We start from the raw sequence: 23,093 nt of genomic DNA on the forward strand, positions 1-23,093 counted from the left end.
GATTTTCGATTGATAGACGCATTAAGTATTGAAAACGCAAGCATGCAATGCATTTAGCAAAGTAGCTATAATAAAGGTTTATATAGCACACCGCCCCCCCCCCCCCAAAGAAAAACAAAAAACTGTCGATAGTAGGACAGCTGATTATCATGTATAAATTATACTTTTTGCTCCGTACGCTTATTTAGAATGTTTCGTGTGGGTACAATAGATTCAATCTTATCAGTGACAAAACAAAAAAAAAACGAACACTTTTTGAGCATGTGAGGTTCCGTCCCAGATGACTAGATTCTCTACTGCCGTCCCATTTCTTGGTTGACATCCAGTTCCAGAGCAAACTGAGCTAGCTAGCAATAGTGTTGGGTAGTTAGTATGAACCGGTGCGCTTGAAACATGGCTCAACATTCACAATGAAGAAAATTAAATCAAGTAGTTATATGTTGACTACTGTGAGCTCAATGACGGTCTGCCGCGATCTCAGCGATTGACATGGACTCTTGTGACAAGGTAAAGACGCCTTTTCTCTTCGAAGTACAGCACTTAACGTTTAACGACCGGATCCGCTTGTGGTAACGTAAGTAACTGTAGCTAGCTACAACGTTAAAGCTAGTCACCTAGCTACACAGCTAACGATGTTGATAGGCCCGAAACTCACATTTATTTACCCCGGAATCTGCGTTCCCATATATTTTACTGTATTTAATGTTCAATTGGTATAAATGATTTTATGCCAGTTAGCTATGCGAGTTCATCAAACATACAGTCAGTATACATTCCTGGCTTACTGGCCACTTAGCTAGATAGTTAACGGTACTGCAGTTAGCTTAGCATCTTATTAGCTTACCATTTTGGGTGGACAATCTTACATTTTATCAGTTCTCACAGGTTGTGTGATCTAGTAGATCACATATTTGACTTGAGTACATGACCATGTGTATTTTAATGTTATATTGATATAGGTGATAATTTCTGGAAAAACCAGCTGTCTGCACTACAGGAGCTTCACAGGCAGTAACATAACCAAGCGAACTGTCAGTGTTTTGACAAAGTGACACTGACAGTTGAACATAGCCAGTTTAGTTACGGTCTTTTATGTGGTCAATTGATTGGGTAACTTTGATGTTTGACAAAGTTTGGTAGTTAGCTTGCCAAATATTATAAAACTGGAACGTATACGGTAGCTAGCTGATTTGAGTTCGGTACAGTTGCAACAGCTATCCGAAATGTAGTCTTCATTGGAGTGTGGTCAATTGAATTGTTGACGACGAACGCGTTAACCAGCGTTCTTGTTCAGGAACGTCCGGTTCTTCTACATTTTAATCACATTCCTGCAACTCGTGTTGCTGCTGTGGTTACTTTAGCTATGATGCAAGTTAGCTACCCAATTATGTCATCTGACCAGAAGTGTTGTTGTCGGTGGAAAATTTCAGGGTGTTCATTCATAACATGTTTAAATAGAAATAATGCATTGCAAAGCAGTTATTCATAAAACAGATGCCATGTGCTAATGAATGCATTTTAGCTTCGACTGCGACAAGGGAATTGTTTCCTATTTGTAGTGCTTCACTTGTTGACAATTAACCGTAGTTGCAAAACGATAGAGTCAACTCCATGCGGGCTGTTCAGAAATACATTTCTCGTCATCCAATTCTTGTGTATAATCTATATTACCATCCGGTGATGTGAATTTGATCCCGCTATCAACGTTCTTTAAAATATTTTTTTCAGGTTGTATATAAATATATAGCAAGGTCCATGATTTCCTCTACACTCAGTGTATGGTTTTGCATTACTTCGCCAAAAACAATGGATTAATTAATTGAATTGTGCACATTAATATGAATTTACCTAATAACAATTTGTAACATTTATTACACCACCCAGAAACTTGATGAGAACATGAGGTGTACATTCAAACAAACTCTGTAGTAATTAGAGTGCATAGAAATTATAATCTATGTTTATTTGAGTCTGAGCCTATTTTACCCATGCCATCAAAGTCTATCTAATGTTTGCTATTCCTTCTTGTAAGCGACCAAATTTAGGTCCACAATGATGTGATGGTGGTATGTGGGGTATTCAAGGACACGATAGTGTCATCCTTAGATTCAGATTTTTTTTCTCTCTAAATAATGACATTTGCTGTGCCTCTTTTGTCTCCTGTATCTGTATCTCTCACCCTCTCTTTTTCATCCACAGTTTCTTGCTTCCCCTCACTCTTGCCCCCCTCCCTTGCTGTTGGGTGCTCTTTCTCCCTCTCTTGCCCACTCCAATTCAACAGCAGTAGAAGAACAACAGAACTACTTTTCCCACCGAATATTAGAAGACAGTGAATCAGAGACAAATGCTTGAAAGGACAAAGGGTTTGATGGTTGATGGCCTAGTAGTACCCAGCCCAGTCCTCTGCCCATCCCAGTGTCAGCTCTTCCCTGCCCATCTCCCCACACATCTGGAGCTGACTTCAATGGCTCTTCCACAATCCCGGCTATTCTTTCTCGTTATCTCTCTATACATGCGCGCGCACACACACACACACACACACACACACACACACAGGCCGCCTCTTCCACAATTGCGACCATTCTTTTTACTCCCTACCAATCTTTTCAGACGGCTTCGATCACACACAACTCAGGACCGTACAGTCAACCTTTCAACGGTGCTAAAGACCCAAGACCAGGACACAGTCACCGATAACATGCATGAAACTTCCCCAGCCGAGGCACCTCTGGGGCGGTGGTTCAGCCTTTCTAGACCAAGGCTGGAGAGCTATGAGTCATGACTGAGTGTTGTAGCTAGTTGTGTAATTGGCTTATCCTGGTTGGGTCACTGCCCTTGCTCTTCACCTGATCCTCTCAGTCCAAATCCTGGGACTGCCCCCCCCCCCCCCCTGTCACCTACACAATAGCTAGCCCGAACTTTCCTATCACCTACGGCTAAGCATATCTTCTGCCTTTTAATCTGAACGTCGGTGGCGGAAGTTTAAAATGAACCACGTTTATCAGCGTCCTCTGTCATTGAATGAGCGTATCTATTTCAGGCACGGAAACTTAGAGTCAGAAGCTGCAATAAGAAGTCCTCTGTAATTTCTCCTTATATGCATTTCCTTTCCATATAACTATTTTGTAAAATCAAAATGTAAATTCGAGTTGTTAACGAACAGCTCTAATAAGTTCCTTATTAAATTGGTTAGATTATTTCCCCCGCATTCAACCTTTCATGTAAAGGAGTTTATAATTTTTTCTGATCTTCCTTTTTTACTTCTTCAAATTTCAGTTTTGCAGAAAGTATGAACTATTTCTGTCAACCCACAGACTTCTCATTAGCTGGCAACTGGCTACACTTAGAGGGATCAAATACTCCCCACAGAAAGACAAATGCAACATTGGTGGAAATATATTGCTAGGTGTTGTGTTAGTGGAACCAACATCTACGTGTTGCTGCTAACAGCTAAGCTTCCTCCAATGACCGTTTGCCTGACTTCACACTAGGCCCGAAAAGTGTCTTCTTAGTGTCTTCTGCTTTGAAACACACATGAATGTGCCCTCTGACAATGTTCCAACCCTTTGAGCTATAGACAAGTTACTAGACAGTCCCACTGGCGACATTTCGTGCTAGCTGTGAAATGAGTTTATGGTTACTCTAGGTGTGACCTTTTCAGCCTTGTTGGAGACCTGGTCTAAAGTAATTTAACAAAACATTGAGGAACAAAAATGTGTATCTGCCTTAACGAGTCCTCTTTAGAGTATGCTCAGACCTCATGTAGAATCAGTGTAAGGTTTATTTTCAGTGTCTGATTTTTTTTTTCTCAGTAGGTTTAATTCCCTGAAAGTACAGCACCATAGTTTAGACTGCTGAAAGTTGTCATCGAGCATACTACGGACCGTTGTTTCCAGCTGGCTACATTACCCCTGGCTCTATGTACACCAGTCAGGACCCCTGGATCTATCAGACGTCAGCCCATGCTGCCCACAGACAGTAGCTATGGGAAACAATGGCTGTGTGTTTGTGTGTGTTCACGTCTGTAATGGCTGTGTGTGTGCGTGTGTGTACTGCTGTACTGATGCTGGATTCATGCATTCCGACCCTGGCTCGGAGAATGGTGTGTCTTTGTGTAGTGAACTCTGTCAACTCTTCCTCTCAGAACCAAATGGGGGATGAGGTTGATGTAGCCTGACCACAGCATCTGCCTGCCTCAGAGATAGGTCTGGACTGCCTATTAAATTGGCAGTCTTTACCCCAATATATGGCTCTAATTCTGAATCAGCCTCATCAAAAGTAATGCTCTATATAGGGGAGACGTGACCACAAGACATGCCAGTACTAGAGAAACTGACGGCTTACCCTGAGTTAAGTAAAACTGCTTTTGACTACCAGCCCCATATTCTTGGAATGCCTGGCAGAGTAAACTTAGAAACATGGCGCCTATAAGGCAGTTCGAATGTCTTATACAAAACCTTTTCGCTGTTTGCTTTTCTTAATATGTGCTTCCTATCCTTGTGTTTTTTTTTCTGTTTTATTTTTAATATACGCTTTCTGTTCTCCAGGGCTAAACTATAAAATAGACCTTGGTCTCAGCTTATTTCCCCTGTATAAATAAAGGTTAAATAACTTAAAAAGTAAATACATTTGGAGTAGAAGTGTCAAGGCTTTTTTTGCTTCGCAATTCTCCAGGCCTGTTTTTCAGTCAACACAATGGTAATCATCAGGGATTGATAATCAAGAGGCCAATAGTTATGCTTTAGTAGGACGGGTCTGTATCAGTGTTTGAAAAGCCCCTAAAGCAGCATTCATCAGGGTTACTAACATACAGAAATTTGATATTAGATTTAATGTGGCCATGGCAACAAACTAGAGTGGGGAATTGGAGAGACAAGAGGGTCTGTGTTTCCCCCAAACTAGACCAAGTCCAACCCATCCATCCATCCAGACACATTAAATGCCCTCCAAGGTGTTCCTGACAGGGCTTTGTCAGCATTTCATAAGATACTAGTGTCCTTGACCTGTAGTAAAGCTCGCATTATTTACCAGCGTCTTGTAGCCTCGTCTATGTCTTGGAGCCTAGGCTGGTGCCAGCCCATCATTACTACTATACTCGCTTGCATGCGTGCATACATACAGTATCTTGCTTCCTTTCAGTTACATTTTTGTTGCAAATGCTGATGCAAAAAATTGCACAATAACAACCAACTAACAAATGCTTATGGTAGCCATCAATGAGCATGTTGCGCTTTCCTTCTAGGAATTTGGCCGTATTTCCTGGAGAAAACTGCTAAGGTTTTGAGGTGCCTTCCAAAAATGGGTGTTTTCAGCTTTTACCTAAGTTATGGATGCGAGTCGGATCTGGACTTTCTCATGGCCGAGGCAATTTTGTCCTCCGGTTGGACATTGCACTCCAAAAACAACTTAATCTGCTGTTTGCATGATGTAATGCGCACATCCAAGGCCCGGTACCAGACACCGCATAGTGACCGCACTGTTATCTGAACTCCCCTAAATTGATTACAGGAAAGGATTTTTTTTAAATTTTCCTGGAACTATTTGGTTGGAGACTCAAGAATGCCTGACTGAGGAAAACAAATCCACCTAAAAAGTCTAATACTGGGGAGACCAATTCTGTGAACAAATTAAACTATATACCAATTTTATTTTTTGGCAGCCCTGATATCAGCACTGTTTATTGACGAATTATTCTGTACCAATCAAATATCGGGGAAATGTGATGATGCTGTGGGGTTACTGGTTCTGGTGCTGAGGGACTTGAATGTTTGCAAGGTATCACAAAATCCAATACCATGTTATTTGCCTCATGCTTCATAAACAACAAGTATCAAAAACACAGTCGGAGAAACCAGCATACCATCAGTTGTTTCAGAATTTTTCAGCCCGGTTTCCAAAAATGGAGTCTCCATTGAGCCAACAGATTTGATCCGTATCAGTGATTTCCAATGTTTTCTCAATGGGATTTGTGTTGGCAGACCGTGGAGATGACATGTCTCTATTCAGAATGCATTTCAAGTTGCGATGGACTTAACTTTTAACTGGCCGGCGGATAACTTGCCCAATCAGGCCACATTACAAACATTTAAAATGTGTGTTTTTAAAAATGTTTCCTGTAATGTAAAGTTCTGTAACATCCATCATTTATTTTAAATGGGTGAAGGTGCCTACATTTGTCTGCATCTCTATTACCCAACTCATGTAATACAGGTAGGCCCTGTAATGAAAGCAATAATATTTACCTTAAGTTTGTCCTTGTCCAATTCATCTGGGTGGTCCTGGAACCTGAGTTTGAAAGCTTCTGTCCTAGTTGACATTGTCTTCAGAGACCTTATACTGTATAACACTAATGCTAGTTCCTTGGGAACAATGAGTAATTAAAAATATATGTCCCACTCTGTCTTCCAAGTCTTGGACCAGCATTGGTTGTACTATGAAAGGAAAGTCTAAGTCATGAATGGTTGATGGTTGGGGGAAACCTCTGGGTGAATGGTTTTAGTTTTTTATATGTATTTTTTAAAACATTGATATTCCAAGATGCTCCCCCAATAATCCTTCAATGTATTGGCATAAAGCATCTGGCTGAAACACAAGGCCTTCATGTGTTTTATAAGGCCTGAAGTCGTGTTCTCTAGCTACAAGGACGCATACACTACACTCCAGCCCGCTGATGTCCCAGTCAGGCCAACATGGGCCTGCTACACCCATTGCCCTCTGACCACAAGGTCCGTGATTTTTGTTAGGCTTTTATATTGTATGTTTCCTGATTGGCCCCCTATTCCCTTGATGGAACAGCCCATATCCCCACGTTTGGTATGCTCTCTGTACACGTAGGCAGGACAATAGGTGCATTTATGGGCCCTGGTCAAAAGTAGTGTTATCATGGGGTGCTATTTCACATGCAGCCATAACCTTCTGCTTAATTGTCATGCGCAGTGAAGTCATAGTTTCCATGTTTTATTTGTCCTTAAGGAACACGTTCTGTTGTTTTGGCTGTGTCCTGGTGAATGTGTTGACAGAGTCATGTGTTATGTTAATAAGTAGCCTTAAGTAGATAACTGCTCCTTGGGTGAAATGCCAGCTCTGACATTGTAGTGCGGTCATATAGCCTAGGGGTGTCATTCTTTAAATCAGATCTGTGTTTACTGGTTGGTCTCCATGATGTAATTGAGTTAATGTTGCTAGTTGTATTGTAGATGTATCTCTGATGTTATTCTGTGGGTCGCTAGAACGTTACAGAAGGGTTTCCTGATCTATGGGTTGTTGATTTGAAAATGGGGTTGTGAGAGAACTTGTGATCGGTTCAGAGTCATAAGTCTCCAGTAGCTGTTAGAGGTGGTTGTAATAAACCGAGTGCTTTCTCTTTTCTTTCTATACTTGTCTCTGTTTTCTTTAGATTTTAAGCTACAGAATATTTTGACCTGTGTCTATTGTCCAGCCTGCTGGTCTCCTGTCTCCTGTCTGACTCCTGTCTATCTGTCTGACTGTCTCTCCGTCTGACTGTCTCTCCTTGCAGGATGTGAAACTGTCAGCTGAAGTGGAGCCATTCATCCCAAAAAAGAAAGGTCTGGAAGGATCCCTGGTCGCCATGAGCCTGTCTGGAGAAGGAGGAGGTGGGGGAGGCGGGGTGGAGCCTACCCCAATACCCAGCTACCTCATCACCTGTTACCCTTTTGTCCAGGAGAACCAACCCAACAGGTACCATACACAGGCTGTGTCCGTGTTAATCAAGGCTTCTTTCAGCCATGTGCCTGCTGCCCAGCTATGAGCACGCGTCTGCCAGCCAGTCTCACGTAGGATATCCTGAAATTTTGCATGCAGAAGATTTGGTGATCTCAGCAGCTGTAGTAGGTGCGAACGCATTGACTCTCAAGGAATCCTGCTGTGTTGTCCTTCGCAGCGTATCTCCAAACAGTCTGGCGGTGGTTACATCTGTTTCGGGTGTTGTTGTTCTTCACTTAACGTGATGTAAAACTTTTATCGTTTGGCAGGATTTTTGTTAATGATCCGTCCTGGATCTGTCCTCTTCATAAAGCCTACGGTAATAATATGTTGCTTATGTGACAACCAAGCGACTAGGCAGATTAAGTGTTAACCTGTAGACTAGCCGAAGACGCTGAACAAAGTGTGATGAGCAATATTTGCGGTAGCATTTATAAAAATTTGTCTGCCTAGATTTTATTTATTTACGTTATTTACTGAAATGCATCAATATCCACAATAGCCAGCAGACTTTTTATATCTTGTTTTTGCATAAGTCAGGACTAGGCAATGCAAACCTGCATGAAGCTAGCCCAGCTTTGAGTTGCTTTACTCAATCATGTGGCTGTCTATCTCTCTGTATAGAAAGCCCCTGGTTGGTAAATCACTAGGTTGATGCAGTTTTTACAGGATTTTTCAGTTTTTACAGGATTTTTCAGTTTTTACAGGATTTATTTTTTTAACTCAGTAATTTGGCATGTTGTCAGTTAAGAAATCAGTTTACATCGATATGCTCTCTACATAGACACCTTTTATTGTGGTAGAGTGTGGGGGGTTCGCAGGCCTGTGTGTTGGTGTTAGAATCAGCTTGGTCAATGAGACTGTGATAGTTAGCCTAGCATTAGCTCTGAATTTAGGAATATGGCATCCGGGAACATATCCATTTCGGACACTATTCCGTGAATTTGCCTTGTGCCGATGCCAGTGGGAAAATGGATGGTGTCCTAATGAGATTCCTAAACCTCGATATCACGCCTCTGGAAAACAGACCTTTCACTCTTAGCACTACACAATGATTGTTTTCCAGTGGTGTGATTCTGAGGTTTATATGTATCCAGTGTTGTAGTCTTTGTCAAGGCTGTGCTGCTTCATCCTGCACACGTCCGTTTCTTTGCTTCCTTCCTTTCTTATTTGAATTCCAGGAAGTGGCCTGAGCTGCAGATCTCTGGCAAGGAATATGTAGCCTGGATCATTATCAGCTCCAAGCAACACACTCCATTGACATATGTGTTGGATCAAGCTGTATCTTAGCTCTACACACACAGCTCTATGTTGATATTAGTAATGGACCAAGCAGTATCTTAGTTTGACACACGCAGCTCTACATTGGTATTGGTTCAAGCTGTTTATTAGCCAGACATACACGGCTCTACATTGGTATTAGTATTGGATCAAGCAGTGTCTTAGCTTCACACAGTACTTTCAGGCCCATGGCTATAGAAGTCTTTATGCGGAAGTGTACAAAGTCAAGGTTTCACCAGTTATTAAAACATTAATGACCAGGTAAAATGAGTAACTAACCAATGATCAGTGAAATACAAAGGAAGAGTGGAATTCTAAGATCAAATCCCTGGTAAGTTATGAACTCACTTTGCCTGGTCATTTAACTACTAATAAAGAGCTTCTGTTAACTGGGGAACTCTGTAATTTTACCTTGTACTTTTTACACCTCTGTCCATGTTTGTGTATCTGTATTCTTATCACAATAATAATGTCCCTCCCTTGTACAGGCAACAGCACCCCATCTATAATGGAGGAGGGGACCTGCGCTGGCAGCAGCCCAACCCCAGCCAAGGTGGTCCATACCTGGCTTACCCCATCCTGTCTTCCCCCCAGCCTCCAGTACCCAATGACTACACATACTACCAGATCATGCCTGCCCCCTGCCCCCCCATGATGGGCTTTTACCAGGTAGGCAGCTGACAAATGGTCGGGTTACTAGTGGTGGACCAGTAGTCTAAATGAGGCTTTTGCAAGTCCAGGTGGAAGAACGGGATTAGCAAGTTTCCTGGTACCGTCCACTAGTCAGTGTGTTGTGTAATGGAGTGTGTGTAGACATGGCGGTTCTGGGAAATTGAGGGCACGTTAATCGTCCCAAATGGCTAACAATGTTCTTCTGTTCCTTTACCAGCCGTTCCCTGGAACATACGCCGGGCCCTTGCAGCCTGGTGTGGTAAACCCTGTATCAACTGATGTCAGTGAGAGACCACCCCCTCTGGGACAGGCATTTGGACTAGCCAGTCAGAGAGGAGGCAGAGGTGTCGTCAGACCTGCTGCTCTCCCCAAGGTAGGAGATCAAGGGGTGTAGAGGGCCGATGTTGTTCTGCTAGACAGTAAGACAAGGCCCTCAAGTCCAGTCTTCCTTTTGTCACTATTGACTACGTGACCAGAAAATCATTACAGTTACCATTGATTGGCTGGAGAGTTGTATTATATCTGTATAATATTGGCTGTTTATTGTCCTTCCAGCATCCGCAGCAGCCAGTGGGGTTGTGTCCGCCGCTGAGATCCAGGAGGCCCCCCACGAGGAGTGTAGCAGTCCAGAAGGAGGGGTGTTCCTCAGGGCCAGACGGTAGGACCAAGACTGTCCTACTGGTGGATGCTGCTCAGCAGACTGGTACGTCTTAAGTCACTTCCAATACCAGTAACCTACTAGTACCAATATGATACCGTACTGGTAGCGTCACAACCAGTGACATGGTGGCATTTGCTAATGCAAAGATTGGTCCGAGGTGAGGTGGCTGCTGGCTGATATTCCGCATGTTTTCCATTCGCCTGGTAGAACCTTGACCACATTCCCTGTCACAAAGCCTCCAACCTGAGAACCTAGCTAATAAGATGACGCATTCAAGACAGCGCAGGGCGCTATCCACGCATTTGGATGGCACAAGAAGGATGGATGAGTTTTAGGTGGGCTGGTTGGTACATCGCAGGTGTCAAACAGTTTGCAGTTATGGTAGAATGTATACAATATGTCTAATCTGTCATTCTAAGAAATGTTTTAAGAAAGAAAAATCCCTCTGTACCTTTTAGTTTTGGAAGCATGGTGGAATTTGTGGAAGTGGGAGTTGTCAGCATTAATCTTAATCTTATGCCTGTTATATGTTGTAGGCCAGTACAGTTTATTAGAGCTCCAGGCAATGCACTATAAAAGACAATTTTATAAAGCAACAGTCATTTATAAAGCAATTGCATTCCTTGATATATGATGCTACAAAACTATTTGCAGTGACACCTATTGATAATCGTAACAAATAGCTTCAGGGAATGTAGGACCTGCTAAGCTGAGGGTAGAACGGGTTTAGGACTATGACGCTACACGATACTCACCCTTTTAAGAATGTCGAGTTTCAGGTCGGAGAGGTCCACTCTGCACGTGTGTTATGTGATGTCCTCTGTGGTTCGTCTGACTGGGGGAATAACACCACGTTTTATTCCAGGACTAGGCTGGATGTGTTGTTGGAATGGGTGAATGCTTTTATTAGTTTGTTAATCGGTCCGGTCATTTGATTGATCCCGTTTGTGTTTGATACCTGTAGATTTCCCGGGCGACAGTGCGTCTGGTCGTGGTGCGTCCGAGTGGGAACGGGAGCAGGTCAGCCCACTGCAGTGGAAGAACCGACCCCGGAGGAGGCGGGCTTCACACCCTACCGAGAGCTCCAGCGAGCAGGGTACCAGTGAGGCTGACATTGACAGTGACAGCGGATACTGTAGCCCCAAACACAACCAGCAGGCCTCTGGGGCTACGCAACGTACAGCTGTTACAGCCCCTACGGTAGGCCTGTCTCTGCAACTATCCTCTTAACCATGACCCTATATCCCAATACGGTATCCCTTTATCCACGACCCTATATCCCACTACTGTATCCCCTTAACCATGACCCTATATCGCACTACTGTGTCCTCTTAACCATTACCCTATATCCCAATACGGTATCCCCTTAACCATGACCCCATATCCCACTACTGTATCCCCTTAACCATGACCCCATATCCCACTACTGTGTCCCCTTAACCATGACCCCATATCCCACTACTGTGTCCCCTTAACCATTACCCTATATCCCACTAATGTATCCCCTTAACCATGACCCTATATCCCACTACTGTATCCCCTTAACCATGACCCTATATCCCACTACTGTGTCCCCTTAACCATGACCCTATATCCCACTACTGTGTCCCCTTAACCATGACCCCATATCCCACTACTGTGTCCCCTTAACCATTACCCTATATCCCACTAATGTATCCCCTTAACCATGACCCTATATCCCACTACTGTATCCCCTTAACCATGACCCTATATCCCACTACTGTGTCCCCTTAACCATGACCCTATATCCCACTACTGTGTCCCCTTAACCATGACCCTATATCCCACTACTGTGTCCCCTTAACCATGACCCTATATCCCACTACTGTATCCCCTTAACCATGACCCTATATCCCACTACTGTGTCCCCTTAACCATGACCCTATATCCCACTACTGTGTCCCCTTAACCATGACCCTATATCCCACTACTGTGAACATAAACCTGCCAAACTAAAGTGTCATGTCCCTATCCCATTTGTTTCTCTGTTTACAGGGAGTGGAAGCAGGTGTAATGACAGGTAAGCGTTTCTTATTGAATATATTTTCTGCTTGGCTGTGTCCTCTGTACCGTCTGTGTCCTCTGTACCGTCTGTGTCCTCTGTACCGTCTGTGTCCTCTGTACCGTCTGTGTCCTCTGTACCGTCTGTGTCCTCTGTACCGTCTGTGTCCTCTGTACCGACTGTGTCCTCTGTACCGACTGTGTCCTCTGTACCGACTGTGTCCTCTGTACCGACTGTGTCCTCTGTACCGACTGTGTCCTCTGTACCGACTGTGTCCTCTGTACCGACTGTGTCCTCTGTACCGACTGTGTCTGTTTCTCTGGCAGTGAGCTGGGTGAATGTAGCATCTCAGGCCACTCAGAAGCCGTGGTCAGACAACAGAAGCACCCCGTTCCACAGGTCAGGGAACTACTCACAGGTACAGTACATCTCCCTGAATCTCTACATGGATGCAGCCAGTCTTATTGTTTCAGCTACTGGGTAAAGAAAGACAAATGGGAGTTAGGACTCATGTAGACTCACTGTCTGGGGGTGAACCTGACGGTGGATGGCATAGCCATGCAAACTTCACTTATCCACAAGATCCCTGGTGCCTTTTGTTTTCAAGTGTAGTTTACTTCTTCTGTCCATGTCGCAGTCAGACATGTAGTATGCAATTGAGATCTTTTCTTTGACTGCCCTTTCTATCTGCTTCCAGCAGGATGTTCATGCTGGGTACCAAGGTGGGCGTGTCTGTCCTAACTCCGCTCCTGCAGAAAGCAGCTGTGGCCTGCAGCAGAGACGGCTCCAGCCCAGAGTTGGTCCTGGGACTGAGCTGGCATCAGATGCTGTGTATCGGCAGCAGCCTGGGGCGGAGATTGCTCCTGAGCCCCTCTACTTTGAGGTGAGAAACGATTTCATAAAACACCTCGCTTACACGCTGGGGCATGTCCTTCAGTTTCCCTACACATGTTAACAGTATTTATTGGTCAGTCTGGTCTTCATAATTAGGCCTGTTGGGAACAGTGGTTATTTAAGGAAACCGTGCAACATTAATGAAGAAAATGTAAGACTGTTCTTTTAAGTCTGAAGACTTTCTCCTATTGATCAGGATGAGGAGGAGTTTCCAGAGCTGGTCTCAGGAGGAGGAGCACCGAGAAACAATAAACCAGACCCTAACCCTGCCCAGAACCAGTCCCAGACCAAATTAACCAAGAACCTGGTTAGAGACCGCCAAAAAATTATTCCCTACTTTCTTATTTTTTTTGTGATTGATCAAAAAAATTATCTGTTTGGTGTTCATTCTGACTGCTCCCCCCATCTCCAGCTGGATAACCTTCCAGAGAACTCTCCCATCAACATCGTCCAGACTCCCATTCCCATCACCACCTCCGTCCCCAAGAGGGCCAAGAGTCAGAGGAAAAAGGCTCTGGCAGCTGCTCTGGCTACGGCACAGGAATACTCTGAGATCAGCATGGAGCAGAGGAAACTACAGGTACCATAATGCATGCTGTTACAGCAGAACAAAAACACAGCTACACCCTTGAGCTGTTAAGTACAACTACAGGGACCAGCATGCACACATTGGTTGTGTAAAATCTGGTTAAAGGTGTTGCTGTTGGGTGTGTGTGTAGGAGGCACTGACTAAAGCAGCTGGGAAGAAGAGTAAGACTCCAGTCCAGCTGGACCTGGGAGACATGCTGGCTGCCCTGGAGAAACAGCAGCAGGCCATGAAGGCCAGACAAATAAACAACACCAAACCACTCTCCTTTACAGGTACTTGTGTGTACACACACACACACAAAACACACACAGTGCATCACAAACACATCGCACCATGCGCAATGTATCATTTGTGTTCCAGTGGGCACCACTGCTCCTTTCCATGGGTCTGGCCCAGGTCCGGGCGTGGCATCAGCGTTGAAGGCCCAGCAGTCCTACCCTGCCCCCCACAACATACTGGACTCCAGCGCCCCACGGCTGAAGAGGGGCAAGGAGAGGGAGATCCCTAAAGTCAAACGACCCACTGCCTTGAAGAAGGTCAGAGGGTGGGGGTGACTGTTGGTTTCATTTGTTTGTCCTGACCGTGTTCTTGTTGTGTGTCCTGCTCCAGTGTGTCTCTGTTTCTGTCTCTGTTAGCCTCTCCCGTTCTGGAAACACTCCCCGCGGAGTGCCAGGGGTGTGTGTGCATGTAGCCAACCCTAACCTTTTTCTGTTGGTGCAGATCATTCTGAAGGAGCGTGAGGGCAAGAGAGGGAAGCTGTGTGTGGACCAGTCTGCAGCCAGCCAAGAGGAGCAAGGGGAGGAGGAGCTGAACTTCACAGATGACCTGTCACGTGAGCCCCCTTCTCAGGAGGGTAGGTGTGGGGTCAGGGTTCAGAGGTCACTCTTGTGTTGATTAGATTGTAGGCTGAGGTTCTAAAGGTTGTGAGATTAGTTTTTTGGACAGTTTGAAAATTGCCTGATCAGCTGCTCAGGACTGGGTGGTCTACGGACCTGTTTTAGACTCACGATAGACCTTTCCAGTTGTCCTGAAATACTTTCTCCCTAATACTCCCATGGCCTTCTGCTCCCTGCTGTCTCCTACAGAGAACGGTCTGAGTGTACCCAGTGATGATGCGTCCCTGTCTCCGGCCAGTCAGAACTCACCATACAGCATCACGCCCGTTTCCCAGGGTTCCCCTGCATCCTCTGGCATCGGCAGTCCCATGGCCTCTAACGCCATCACCAAGATACACAGCCGCCGCTTCAGAGAGTGAGACACACACACACACACACTGTCTGTCGTTTAACTGAGACACACTGTTCATAAACACTTCAGGACTGAGAATCGTTACTAGCTGTGGTAATGTCACCGAGACTCTACTTGTGGGATAGCGACAGAAGTATTTGTAACAGAAATATTTGTTCGCCCAAAGATCACAGAGCCTTGTCTTTGTACAGCCCAGTTCAACAGTTAATGGTTGTTTTTAAAGGAGGGCTATACAATAAGGAATTGTACATAATATTGCATAGATGCCTGCCTGCGTGTTTCTCTGTGTCAGCACAATGTATGCCTGTCCTTCTGCACACACACAGACAGACAGTGCTTTGTTTCTTAATGTCCTGGGATGTAGGCTCTTTGTCTCACCATAGCGTTTAGTCACTGAGTCAGACATCCTACTGGCTCTATAGTCCCAGCTCACACCATATCTCACTAGGGCTGCAAAATTAGTCAAAATTGCGATATTGACATGTGCAATATCCAAATCGCCAACTTAGGAAATTTGAGCTCCAAAAAAGGTGAATGATATGCGCTTCACACAGGCGTGCATCGTATGTCCGTACTTGGTGGTTTTTCAATGTTCGAGTTAACCCTGCAACTGCTAGCGAAGACATCCGCTTCATGCGAGTGGCACCAAGATATTGTCCCACATATACAACAGTGTGGTAATTGAAGGTTTTGGCTTTAGTGTCTGTGCCTGGAAACAAACTTAATATGGGAGAACATTTGTGACATTTTGGCTAACCAGCTATGGCAAACATGGCAAATGCCATTGCATTAAATGAGTGGTTAAACGAATAGTTCGATACAGGCTGCACCTTCAAATTGGTAATAAGTGTAAAATAGAAAACACGGAACTTGAACTCGATTTCTATTCAGTTTAATAGCACATTATGTAGGCTATGAACTCTATTTTTAAGTGAGATTATCCATGCTATTTACACCCGTGTTTGAAAATCGCAAATCATGACCGTAATTGCAATATTTGTCAAAGAAATCGCAATTCAATATTTTATCCAAATCGTACAGCCCTGTATCTCACCATGTCGTCCACAAGAAACCTACAGGTGTATGTGTGTTGTCAATGCACTGCGTGTGAGTTAAAATATAAACCTGTGTCCAGGTACTGCAACCAGGTCTTGAATAAGGAGATCGATGAGAGTGTGACACTGCTGCTGCAGGAGTTGGTCCGGTTCCAGGAAAGGGTGTACCAGAAGGACCCCACCAAAGCCAAGGCCAAACGCAGGCTAGTCATGGGCCTTAGAGAGGTCACCAAACACATGAAGCTCCACAAGATCAAGTGTGTGCTAATCTCCCCTAACTGTGAGAAGATCCAGGCCAAAGGTAAGGGGACGTTCTTTTCATCAGTCCTGGGCTATGTTCAGTCAGATAGAAATTTTTTCCAAAAGCAGTGAAACAATTACTCTACCTGGTCCAATAACAACAACAGTCCTTCAGATGTTTCTAGAAATTGACTGGAGTCCTCCTGTGGCAATTGATTGGACATGATGTAGAAAGGCACAGACCTGTCTAGATTAGGTCCCACACTTCTCAGTGCATGACAAAACACAAACCAAGTCATGAATTCCTAGGAACTGTTTGTAGACCTCCAAGATATAATTGAGTTGAGGCATAGAGGGAAGGCTATACGTTTGTTTGTTAAAGCATTGAAAGTTCCCTGGAGCACAGTTGGCTTAATTGTTGTGAAATGAAAGAAGTTTGGAACCATCAAGGCTTTTCCTCAAGCTGGGTGTCTGGCATAACTAGCCGGGCAAGAAGAGCCGTAGTCAGTGTTGGTGACCAAGAACCAAATGGCCACTCCAACAGTGCTTCAGGTTTTATTTTTTTCTCTGCAACAATGGAAGGACCTGCCAGAAGGACCATCTCTGTAGCAACCAATCGATCTGGCCTTTATGGTAGATTGGGTATATGGTAGCCACTCCTAATTAAAAGAAGTCATGGTGCCTGAAAGAATTAGTTCATGGTCTGATGAGACGAACATCAAACTATTATGCTAAGAGCTACGTCTGGCGAAAACCGTGTATGGCTCATCCCCTGGCTAATACCATCCCTACAATGAAGCTTTGTGTTTGGAGCGTCATGCTATGGTGCTGTTTCTCGGCAGCAGGGACTAGGAAACTGTCCTGGATTAAATAAAATATTTAAAATAGCAAAATACAGAGGTCCTTGAAGAAAACTGATCCAGAGCGCTCAGGCTGGGATACAAGATTTTCTACGGTAATATTGATTTGGATTATCATGTTTTCCAGGCGGTCTAGATGAAGCTTTGTACAATGTGATTGCCATGGCCAGGGAGCAGGAGATCCCCTTTGTGTTTGCTCTGGGTCGGAAAGCTCTGGGCCGCTGCGTCAACAAACTGGTGCCTGTCAGTGTTGTGGGCATCTTCAACTACTCCGGAGCGGAGGTAAAAACACCAGAACACAACCGGTCTGTTTATTAATGATGGTGTCAGCTCGGTTAAGAACATCATCTCTCTGTTTTCCGCCCTCGGTCTCTCCTGCAGGGTCTGTTTAACCGGCTGGTGTCTCTAACGGAGGACGCTAGGAAGTCCTACAAGGACATGGTGTCAGCACTAGAGCAGGAGCAGGCAGAGGAGGCCCTGAAGAACGTCAAGAAGGTCACCCACCACATGGGCCACTCCCGGAACCCCTCTGCTGCGTCCGCCATCTCCTTCTGCTCGGTGATCTCCGAACCTATCTCTGAGGTCAACGAGAAGGAGTACGGTAAGGGATGACCCGGATCCCGACCTTCTGTCTGAACGATGACCCTTCCCAATCTGGTCAGCTTAGAGGGGTTGCTTACTAGAAGACATAACTTGGACCCTAACCTTTAACCCTGACTGACTCTGACTAATCTTTTTGATCAAAGAGAAGACATTTGTTTGTCTGTGTGTTTCTGTCTGTCTGTGTGTGAGAATGCTAGGAATTGATATTTCCTCCCTTCACAGAGACCAACTGGAGAAGTATGGTGGAGTCGTCGGACGGGCTTGAGCCTGTAGAGACTGAAGCCAGCTGTCCTGCTCTTTCCTCTGGGTCACTTAGAGACAGGCAGGGCCCTCCCTCCAGCACCAGCCACAGCCCTTACCATACAGCCCTCCAGCTTAGAGCAGCTGCCCCTGCCCCAGCCTCCGGGTCAGGGGAGAGAGAGGATGGACGCACAGATGACCGGTTGGAGCTGGCCTCCCAGCAGAGCACAGAGACAGGCAGCCTTGATGGGAGCTGTAGGGATCTCCTTAACTCCTCCATCACTTCCACCACCTCCACCCTGGTCCCTGGCATGCTGGAGGAGGCAGAAGAAGAGGAGGAGGACGAGGAGGAGTATACTCCAGACCCCATCTCTGTGGAGGTGCCTGCAGTCATCAGCCGCATTGAGTCCTGGGTGTCTAAGACCTTGGAAAACCTTCAGCTGGGGAAGGGCCACGACAGCACGGAGGAGGAGGAGGAGGAGGAAGAAGAGGAGGAGGAGGAGGAAGAAGATGAAGAAGAGGGAGAGCAGAGTGAGGAGGATGAAGAGTTGGATTCTGCTGATGTCACGGAGACTGGGCTGGAGAAGATTGAGGACAAGATCAGTGCTTGATCAGACCTTATTAATCTAATAATATCTCTTACTCTCAACTCACCCTCACGTCTCCCAAACTCCCCTAACATAACCTCTCACCTCTCACACACTCCCCTAACATAACCTTTCCCCTCTCCCACACTCCCCTAACATAACCTTTCCCCTCTCACACACTCCACTCACCCTCCCACCCTCCATCTCTCATGTGCAGTGTTGAACCAGCAGCTCTCTTCTGTAACTTTGGACATCAGACATTATCTCAGGAATCTGAAGGAACACACCCACCCTCAGACTAATCTACCAACCACAGACGGCAAAATCTCTCCTGGTCTCTCTGATGGATAGACTCCTCTCAACAGCCTTCAACTGTGGCCACTGGCCTTGTGGGACTGGTCTGATGTGGCTGAGGGAAGGCCAAGCCTGGCTGTCCCCCCGTACCACCACTCCCGGTTCCCCAGCTGTGCAGAGAGGCTTTCCCTTCCTCCGTCTCTGTCTGTATGACGCAGAACCACCGAGATGAAAGAACTCTGAAGGAGACTGCTGACTGTAGAACTACTCACCGGAGGAGAATTTCCCCTCTTTTCAGAGATCCATTTCCTCTCCCTGGCAGTTGAACAGATGTCTATGACATGTTAAGGAATTGGTTCCATTCATTATGTTTTGTTCCTGTGCGTACCTCTGATTGGCTTGGTCTGTCATTCTTCCAAAACCACACTGGCACGTTGTTAGTGATTGAGAAAAAAAAGTCTGGTAGCTTTCCCAAAATTCCCAGAGTTCTCCAGGAATCCTGGTTTTAAGAAGATGGGACTGGGGAATTTTTGGAAAGTTTGTGACATTTTGCATACCTACATGTTGTGTTTCTGATGTTGGTCAACCTTCTCAGCCAGTGTAATATATAGACATCATTACTTTAGTTAGTACTTCCTTCATCACACCTCTGTGTCTCTAGGATTAACGGTGGCAAATGGGAAAAAGTAGTGTTTGAAAGTTTCTGATTGAAATGACATGAAATATACTAACAGTAACTGAAACTAGAACAAATTGTTGATGTAAATAACCTGTATAGGTGTTTCTGAGACTAACCTGTAATAATGATAATAATATTGACCAGTGTAAAAATGTTTTGTTTGGTGTTTTGAGTGGATTATGTTGTTGCTTGCTGGCAGCTACCATCTGTATTTTACAAATGTTTAGAGCCATGGTTCTCTCACCACTCCTGGGAACCCTCAACTGTCTAACAATTTTGTTGTGGCCCCAGACTAGCTCATGCCATTAAGGCTTTCAGAATTAATTGACAAGTTGATTCAGGTGTGCTAGCTCTGGGATGCCTCTAATATATGGAACAGCTGGGGTTCCCCTGGAGAGCTTTGAATACACCTGGGTTAGAGGAATTAACTGGGAGAAAGAATTCTGCCGTGGTCGTTCTCTTGTGGCATCTGACAGGTTAATGTATTCTACTGAGTGGGACTTGCAACTTCATTGGCTGACACCTCTTGATGACCTGGTTGGTCATGTGATCAACTCAAACTGGGTCGTCAGATAGGATTGGCCAATATATTATACTTGATTACTTCAACCTAGGGATAGCCTCAGTAGTGCTGCCCTTGCTAAAACAGACACCATACTCGCATGGACCCTCAAATGAGATCTCTTTCCATCTCTTTTTTATTTAAATTTTTTTACTATAGCCATAGTTGGTAAAAATTGCGAGACATCCTACTGTCCAATCATTTGTCTTGTTGGGCTGAATTGGGGAGGGGAGAAGACAGTAAGAAGATTGGATCCGGTTCACATCAAAGATTAGGTACATGCCACAGCCACTTGGAGAGAGCACAGAGACCATGAAAATGATTGAATGATCATCCTTTGTCCACCAACTTTGCTGTAGCTTTCTGGGATGTATCGGGTTGTCTCTGGTTTGATTAGTTAAGGTCCCCTTCCGCTGACCGGTGAAACGCGTGTGTGTGTGTGTGTGTGTGGGGACAGGTAAATGTACTGTAATTAGCTGTCATCAAAGACTTTGGGCGTTTTTAGTTGACATGTAGTAGGCCAGCCTGTCCGTGGTTATGTGACAAACTGTATACACAGGGGTCAAAGGTCAGATGTTGGTATCTGGCTGACTAGAAAAAAAGGGGGCAGAGCCACTACATGAAACCACGTGCATATTAATAAAATAATTATGCAGATCACACGTTATCTATGTAAATAAATTGTGAGAAAAATAATGTTTAAACTACAGTGTAAGTAACACCCAAATCACTTTGTTCTTAGGACCATTTGGTAGAGGAATAACATCAACATTTTTGATGACAGAGGACCTACAAATCAAGTTATGTATTGTTAAATAGAGAAGGAGGATCCATGTGTACCTGTGATGTGTTGCCTGAGGGGGGAGGGCCGGGAGGGAATTGGGAGGTGTGTGAGGTACAAAGTCTGCTTTGGGTCAGTTTGTTTTTCATTTTAGTTAATTCAGGATACAAATCCATTTGAGACGGAAATATTGGAAACTGCCAATGGTGTTCTGAGGTACATTTCTATCATTGTGTTTAATGGAGGCCAGCTGTTATATGGAGTCGTCATGAAGGTGTCTGCAGTATTTTTTAGGTATGCTGGTCATGTGCAGGTTAATCCTCATCTCTAACTCTTTCGTAACAGAATGTCTAGAGCCATGGCAAGCAGTGAGTCCTTTACACCTTGTAAATACAGCCAGCTTCTGGTAACTAATGTGAAGGAAGCAAAATGGTTGAATGAAGTAACTTTTCTTAACCTGGGTTCCTTGTCTTTCTCTGGCTCTCTCTTTCTGACTGTAAAGTGATAGCAACCTGTAGAGGATTTTCCCAGACCGTTATTGTTCTTAACCGACTATCTGGACTGATCACTAATATCATTAAAATGTTGTTTAAGTAATCCACACACGCTGCTGTCTTTGGTTTCATTTTGGGGCGTGTAAATATTACTTTTACATTGAATTACTTTTGCAGAATATTCTATTCTTTCAAAAGGTACCTTGTGTTAAATGGTGTAAAAAATATATTGGTTGTTTTAATTAGACCCCTATCGAAAAGGACCACGAAAACAGAAAAATGAATTTACTTTGACACCCTAACATATGGGACTGCTCATTAAAGCTGCCTGATTCTCGCATGCAGATTGTTGCTGTTGGGGACACTTCCAGGGTGCTTGTGTATGCCCTTTGCATTGAGTTTTGCACTGAAGGCTCCCTAGAAAAACATGTCCACCTGACAGGATGACCAGCTGGTGTGGAGTTGTCATAGGCTACTTTGACCTCATTATGGTGTGTGACCTAGGAGGATGAACCGCCAAGGCACATTACAACCACGCAATACCAAGGTATGCTATCAAACCGTTCAGAAATGTTATACAAGACACCCCGAATCTGGTCAAGTCTCCACAAGATGGTGCCATTGTATTAAAACACATCTGTACATGTAAGGCCTGATGACTAGTGAGGTGTTAAAATTGCTTTGGATATGCAACAATACCTAATATAAGTGCTTAAGCTGGTCATTATTTTATTCTGGCCAAATACTTTTTGTGCCCTGAAATAAAGTGTTGTCCTTTCTTAATGGCAAAACCCATATGCATCATCTAAATAAAATCGGATTATCTTTGCTTTAACCTCCTAAATGTTATAGAGCCAAAATAATTAAGAATGTTCAATTCTGATGGTTTCTGAGCTGGGGTTAAACTCAGACTTTGAGCAGGATAACTCAAACCAAATATATTTTTCTCATTTAGCAGCCACTCTGATATAGAGCAACTTACAGGAGCAGTTAAAACCGATTTTTCTCCATGTCAGCTTGAATATTTAAACCAACGAGCTTCCGGTAACTGTCTCAATGCCCTTTCCCTTAGGCTATCTGTTTCCCAAGAAAGAGGTGACTGCGTTGAGACAAGAAGAATCCAAATCCTATCTAGAACAGTGAAAGGCTGAGAGGAAACTTGGGGAATGTGACAGCAGGTCAGTATGATAATGATCCCAGCCAGCAGTTAGAACTTAATGATGTTAGAAAGTATTAAAGTCATGTTCTCTCAGGCTTGGTTATTGCATCACCTCTGGGTCAGCCCATTCACCCTGGAGTAATGTTTGATGGTAGCTCAGTCCTTCACCTCGTCTGACTGCAGTCATCTAATAGCTGCATGTTGATCTGCAAAGCATGTTTAAGTTTAAAGGACCATAAAGCTGATTTGGTGTCAACAACAGTGTGAATTTATCAACTCTGTTCTTTATTGTGTCCCATTCAGGAAATGTCTTGCATCTCAACAAACCCGAGCACAGCATCACCACACAAAGATAGAAAAACCTAAATGAATCACAATCAATAATAGCAGCATGGAAACATAAGGATATATTTCATAATATGGTTTATAGGGGGGGGGGGGGTATGCCA

The 23,093-nt window shown here is 44.4% G+C and overlaps 1 protein-coding gene and 1 long non-coding RNA gene across 4 annotated transcripts; both read left to right on the forward strand.

The window, feature by feature from the left end:
- The first annotated feature begins 282 nt into the window (after positions 1-282).
- Positions 283-21,594, forward strand: secisbp2l (SECIS binding protein 2-like). Of its 3 annotated transcripts, none has more exons than XM_010891291.5 (19): positions 283-507; positions 7,517-7,698; positions 9,492-9,672; positions 9,893-10,048; positions 10,231-10,378; positions 11,301-11,536; positions 12,353-12,377; positions 12,686-12,777; positions 13,057-13,242; positions 13,450-13,560; positions 13,666-13,833; positions 13,973-14,114; positions 14,203-14,378; positions 14,563-14,695; positions 14,928-15,093; positions 16,226-16,446; positions 17,373-17,527; positions 17,627-17,846; positions 18,071-21,594. In XM_010891291.5, exons 1-19 carry the CDS (start codon positions 490-492, stop codon positions 18,697-18,699), a joined length of 3,345 nt encoding a protein of 1,114 aa, XP_010889593.2. In that variant the 5' UTR covers positions 283-489; the 3' UTR covers positions 18,700-21,594. The 3 variants fall into 3 exon arrangements, with proteins under 3 accessions (XP_010889593.2, XP_019910807.2, XP_019910810.2); XM_020055248.3 differs by lacking the exon at positions 283-507 and adding an exon at positions 6,189-6,725; XM_020055251.3 differs by lacking the exon at positions 283-507 and adding an exon at positions 6,191-6,725 and having other exon boundaries at positions 13,060-13,242.
- Positions 21,595-21,835: 241 nt separating this feature from the next.
- On the forward strand, positions 21,836-23,093 carry LOC105022663. Its single transcript, XR_828917.4, has 3 exons — positions 21,836-22,032; positions 22,558-22,663; positions 22,948-23,093. It is a non-coding gene; the product is annotated as an uncharacterized LOC105022663 (long non-coding RNA).

This window comes from Esox lucius, chromosome 2, assembly GCF_011004845.1.
Source record: "Esox lucius isolate fEsoLuc1 chromosome 2, fEsoLuc1.pri, whole genome shotgun sequence".
In the NCBI taxonomy this organism is placed as follows: Eukaryota; Metazoa; Chordata; class Actinopteri; order Esociformes; family Esocidae; genus Esox; species Esox lucius.

Coding starts and splice junctions, on each gene's coding strand:
- secisbp2l (XM_020055248.3), top strand. CDS start 6,690: ATGGGCCTGCTACACCCATTGCCCTCTGACCACAAG. Junction 10,379..11,300: donor GGATGCTGCTCAGCAGACTG/GTACGTCTTAAG, acceptor TGATACCTGTAG/ATTTCCCGGGCGACAGTGCG. Junction 13,834..13,972: donor TGGAGCAGAGGAAACTACAG/GTACCATAATGC, acceptor GTGTGTGTGTAG/GAGGCACTGACTAAAGCAGC.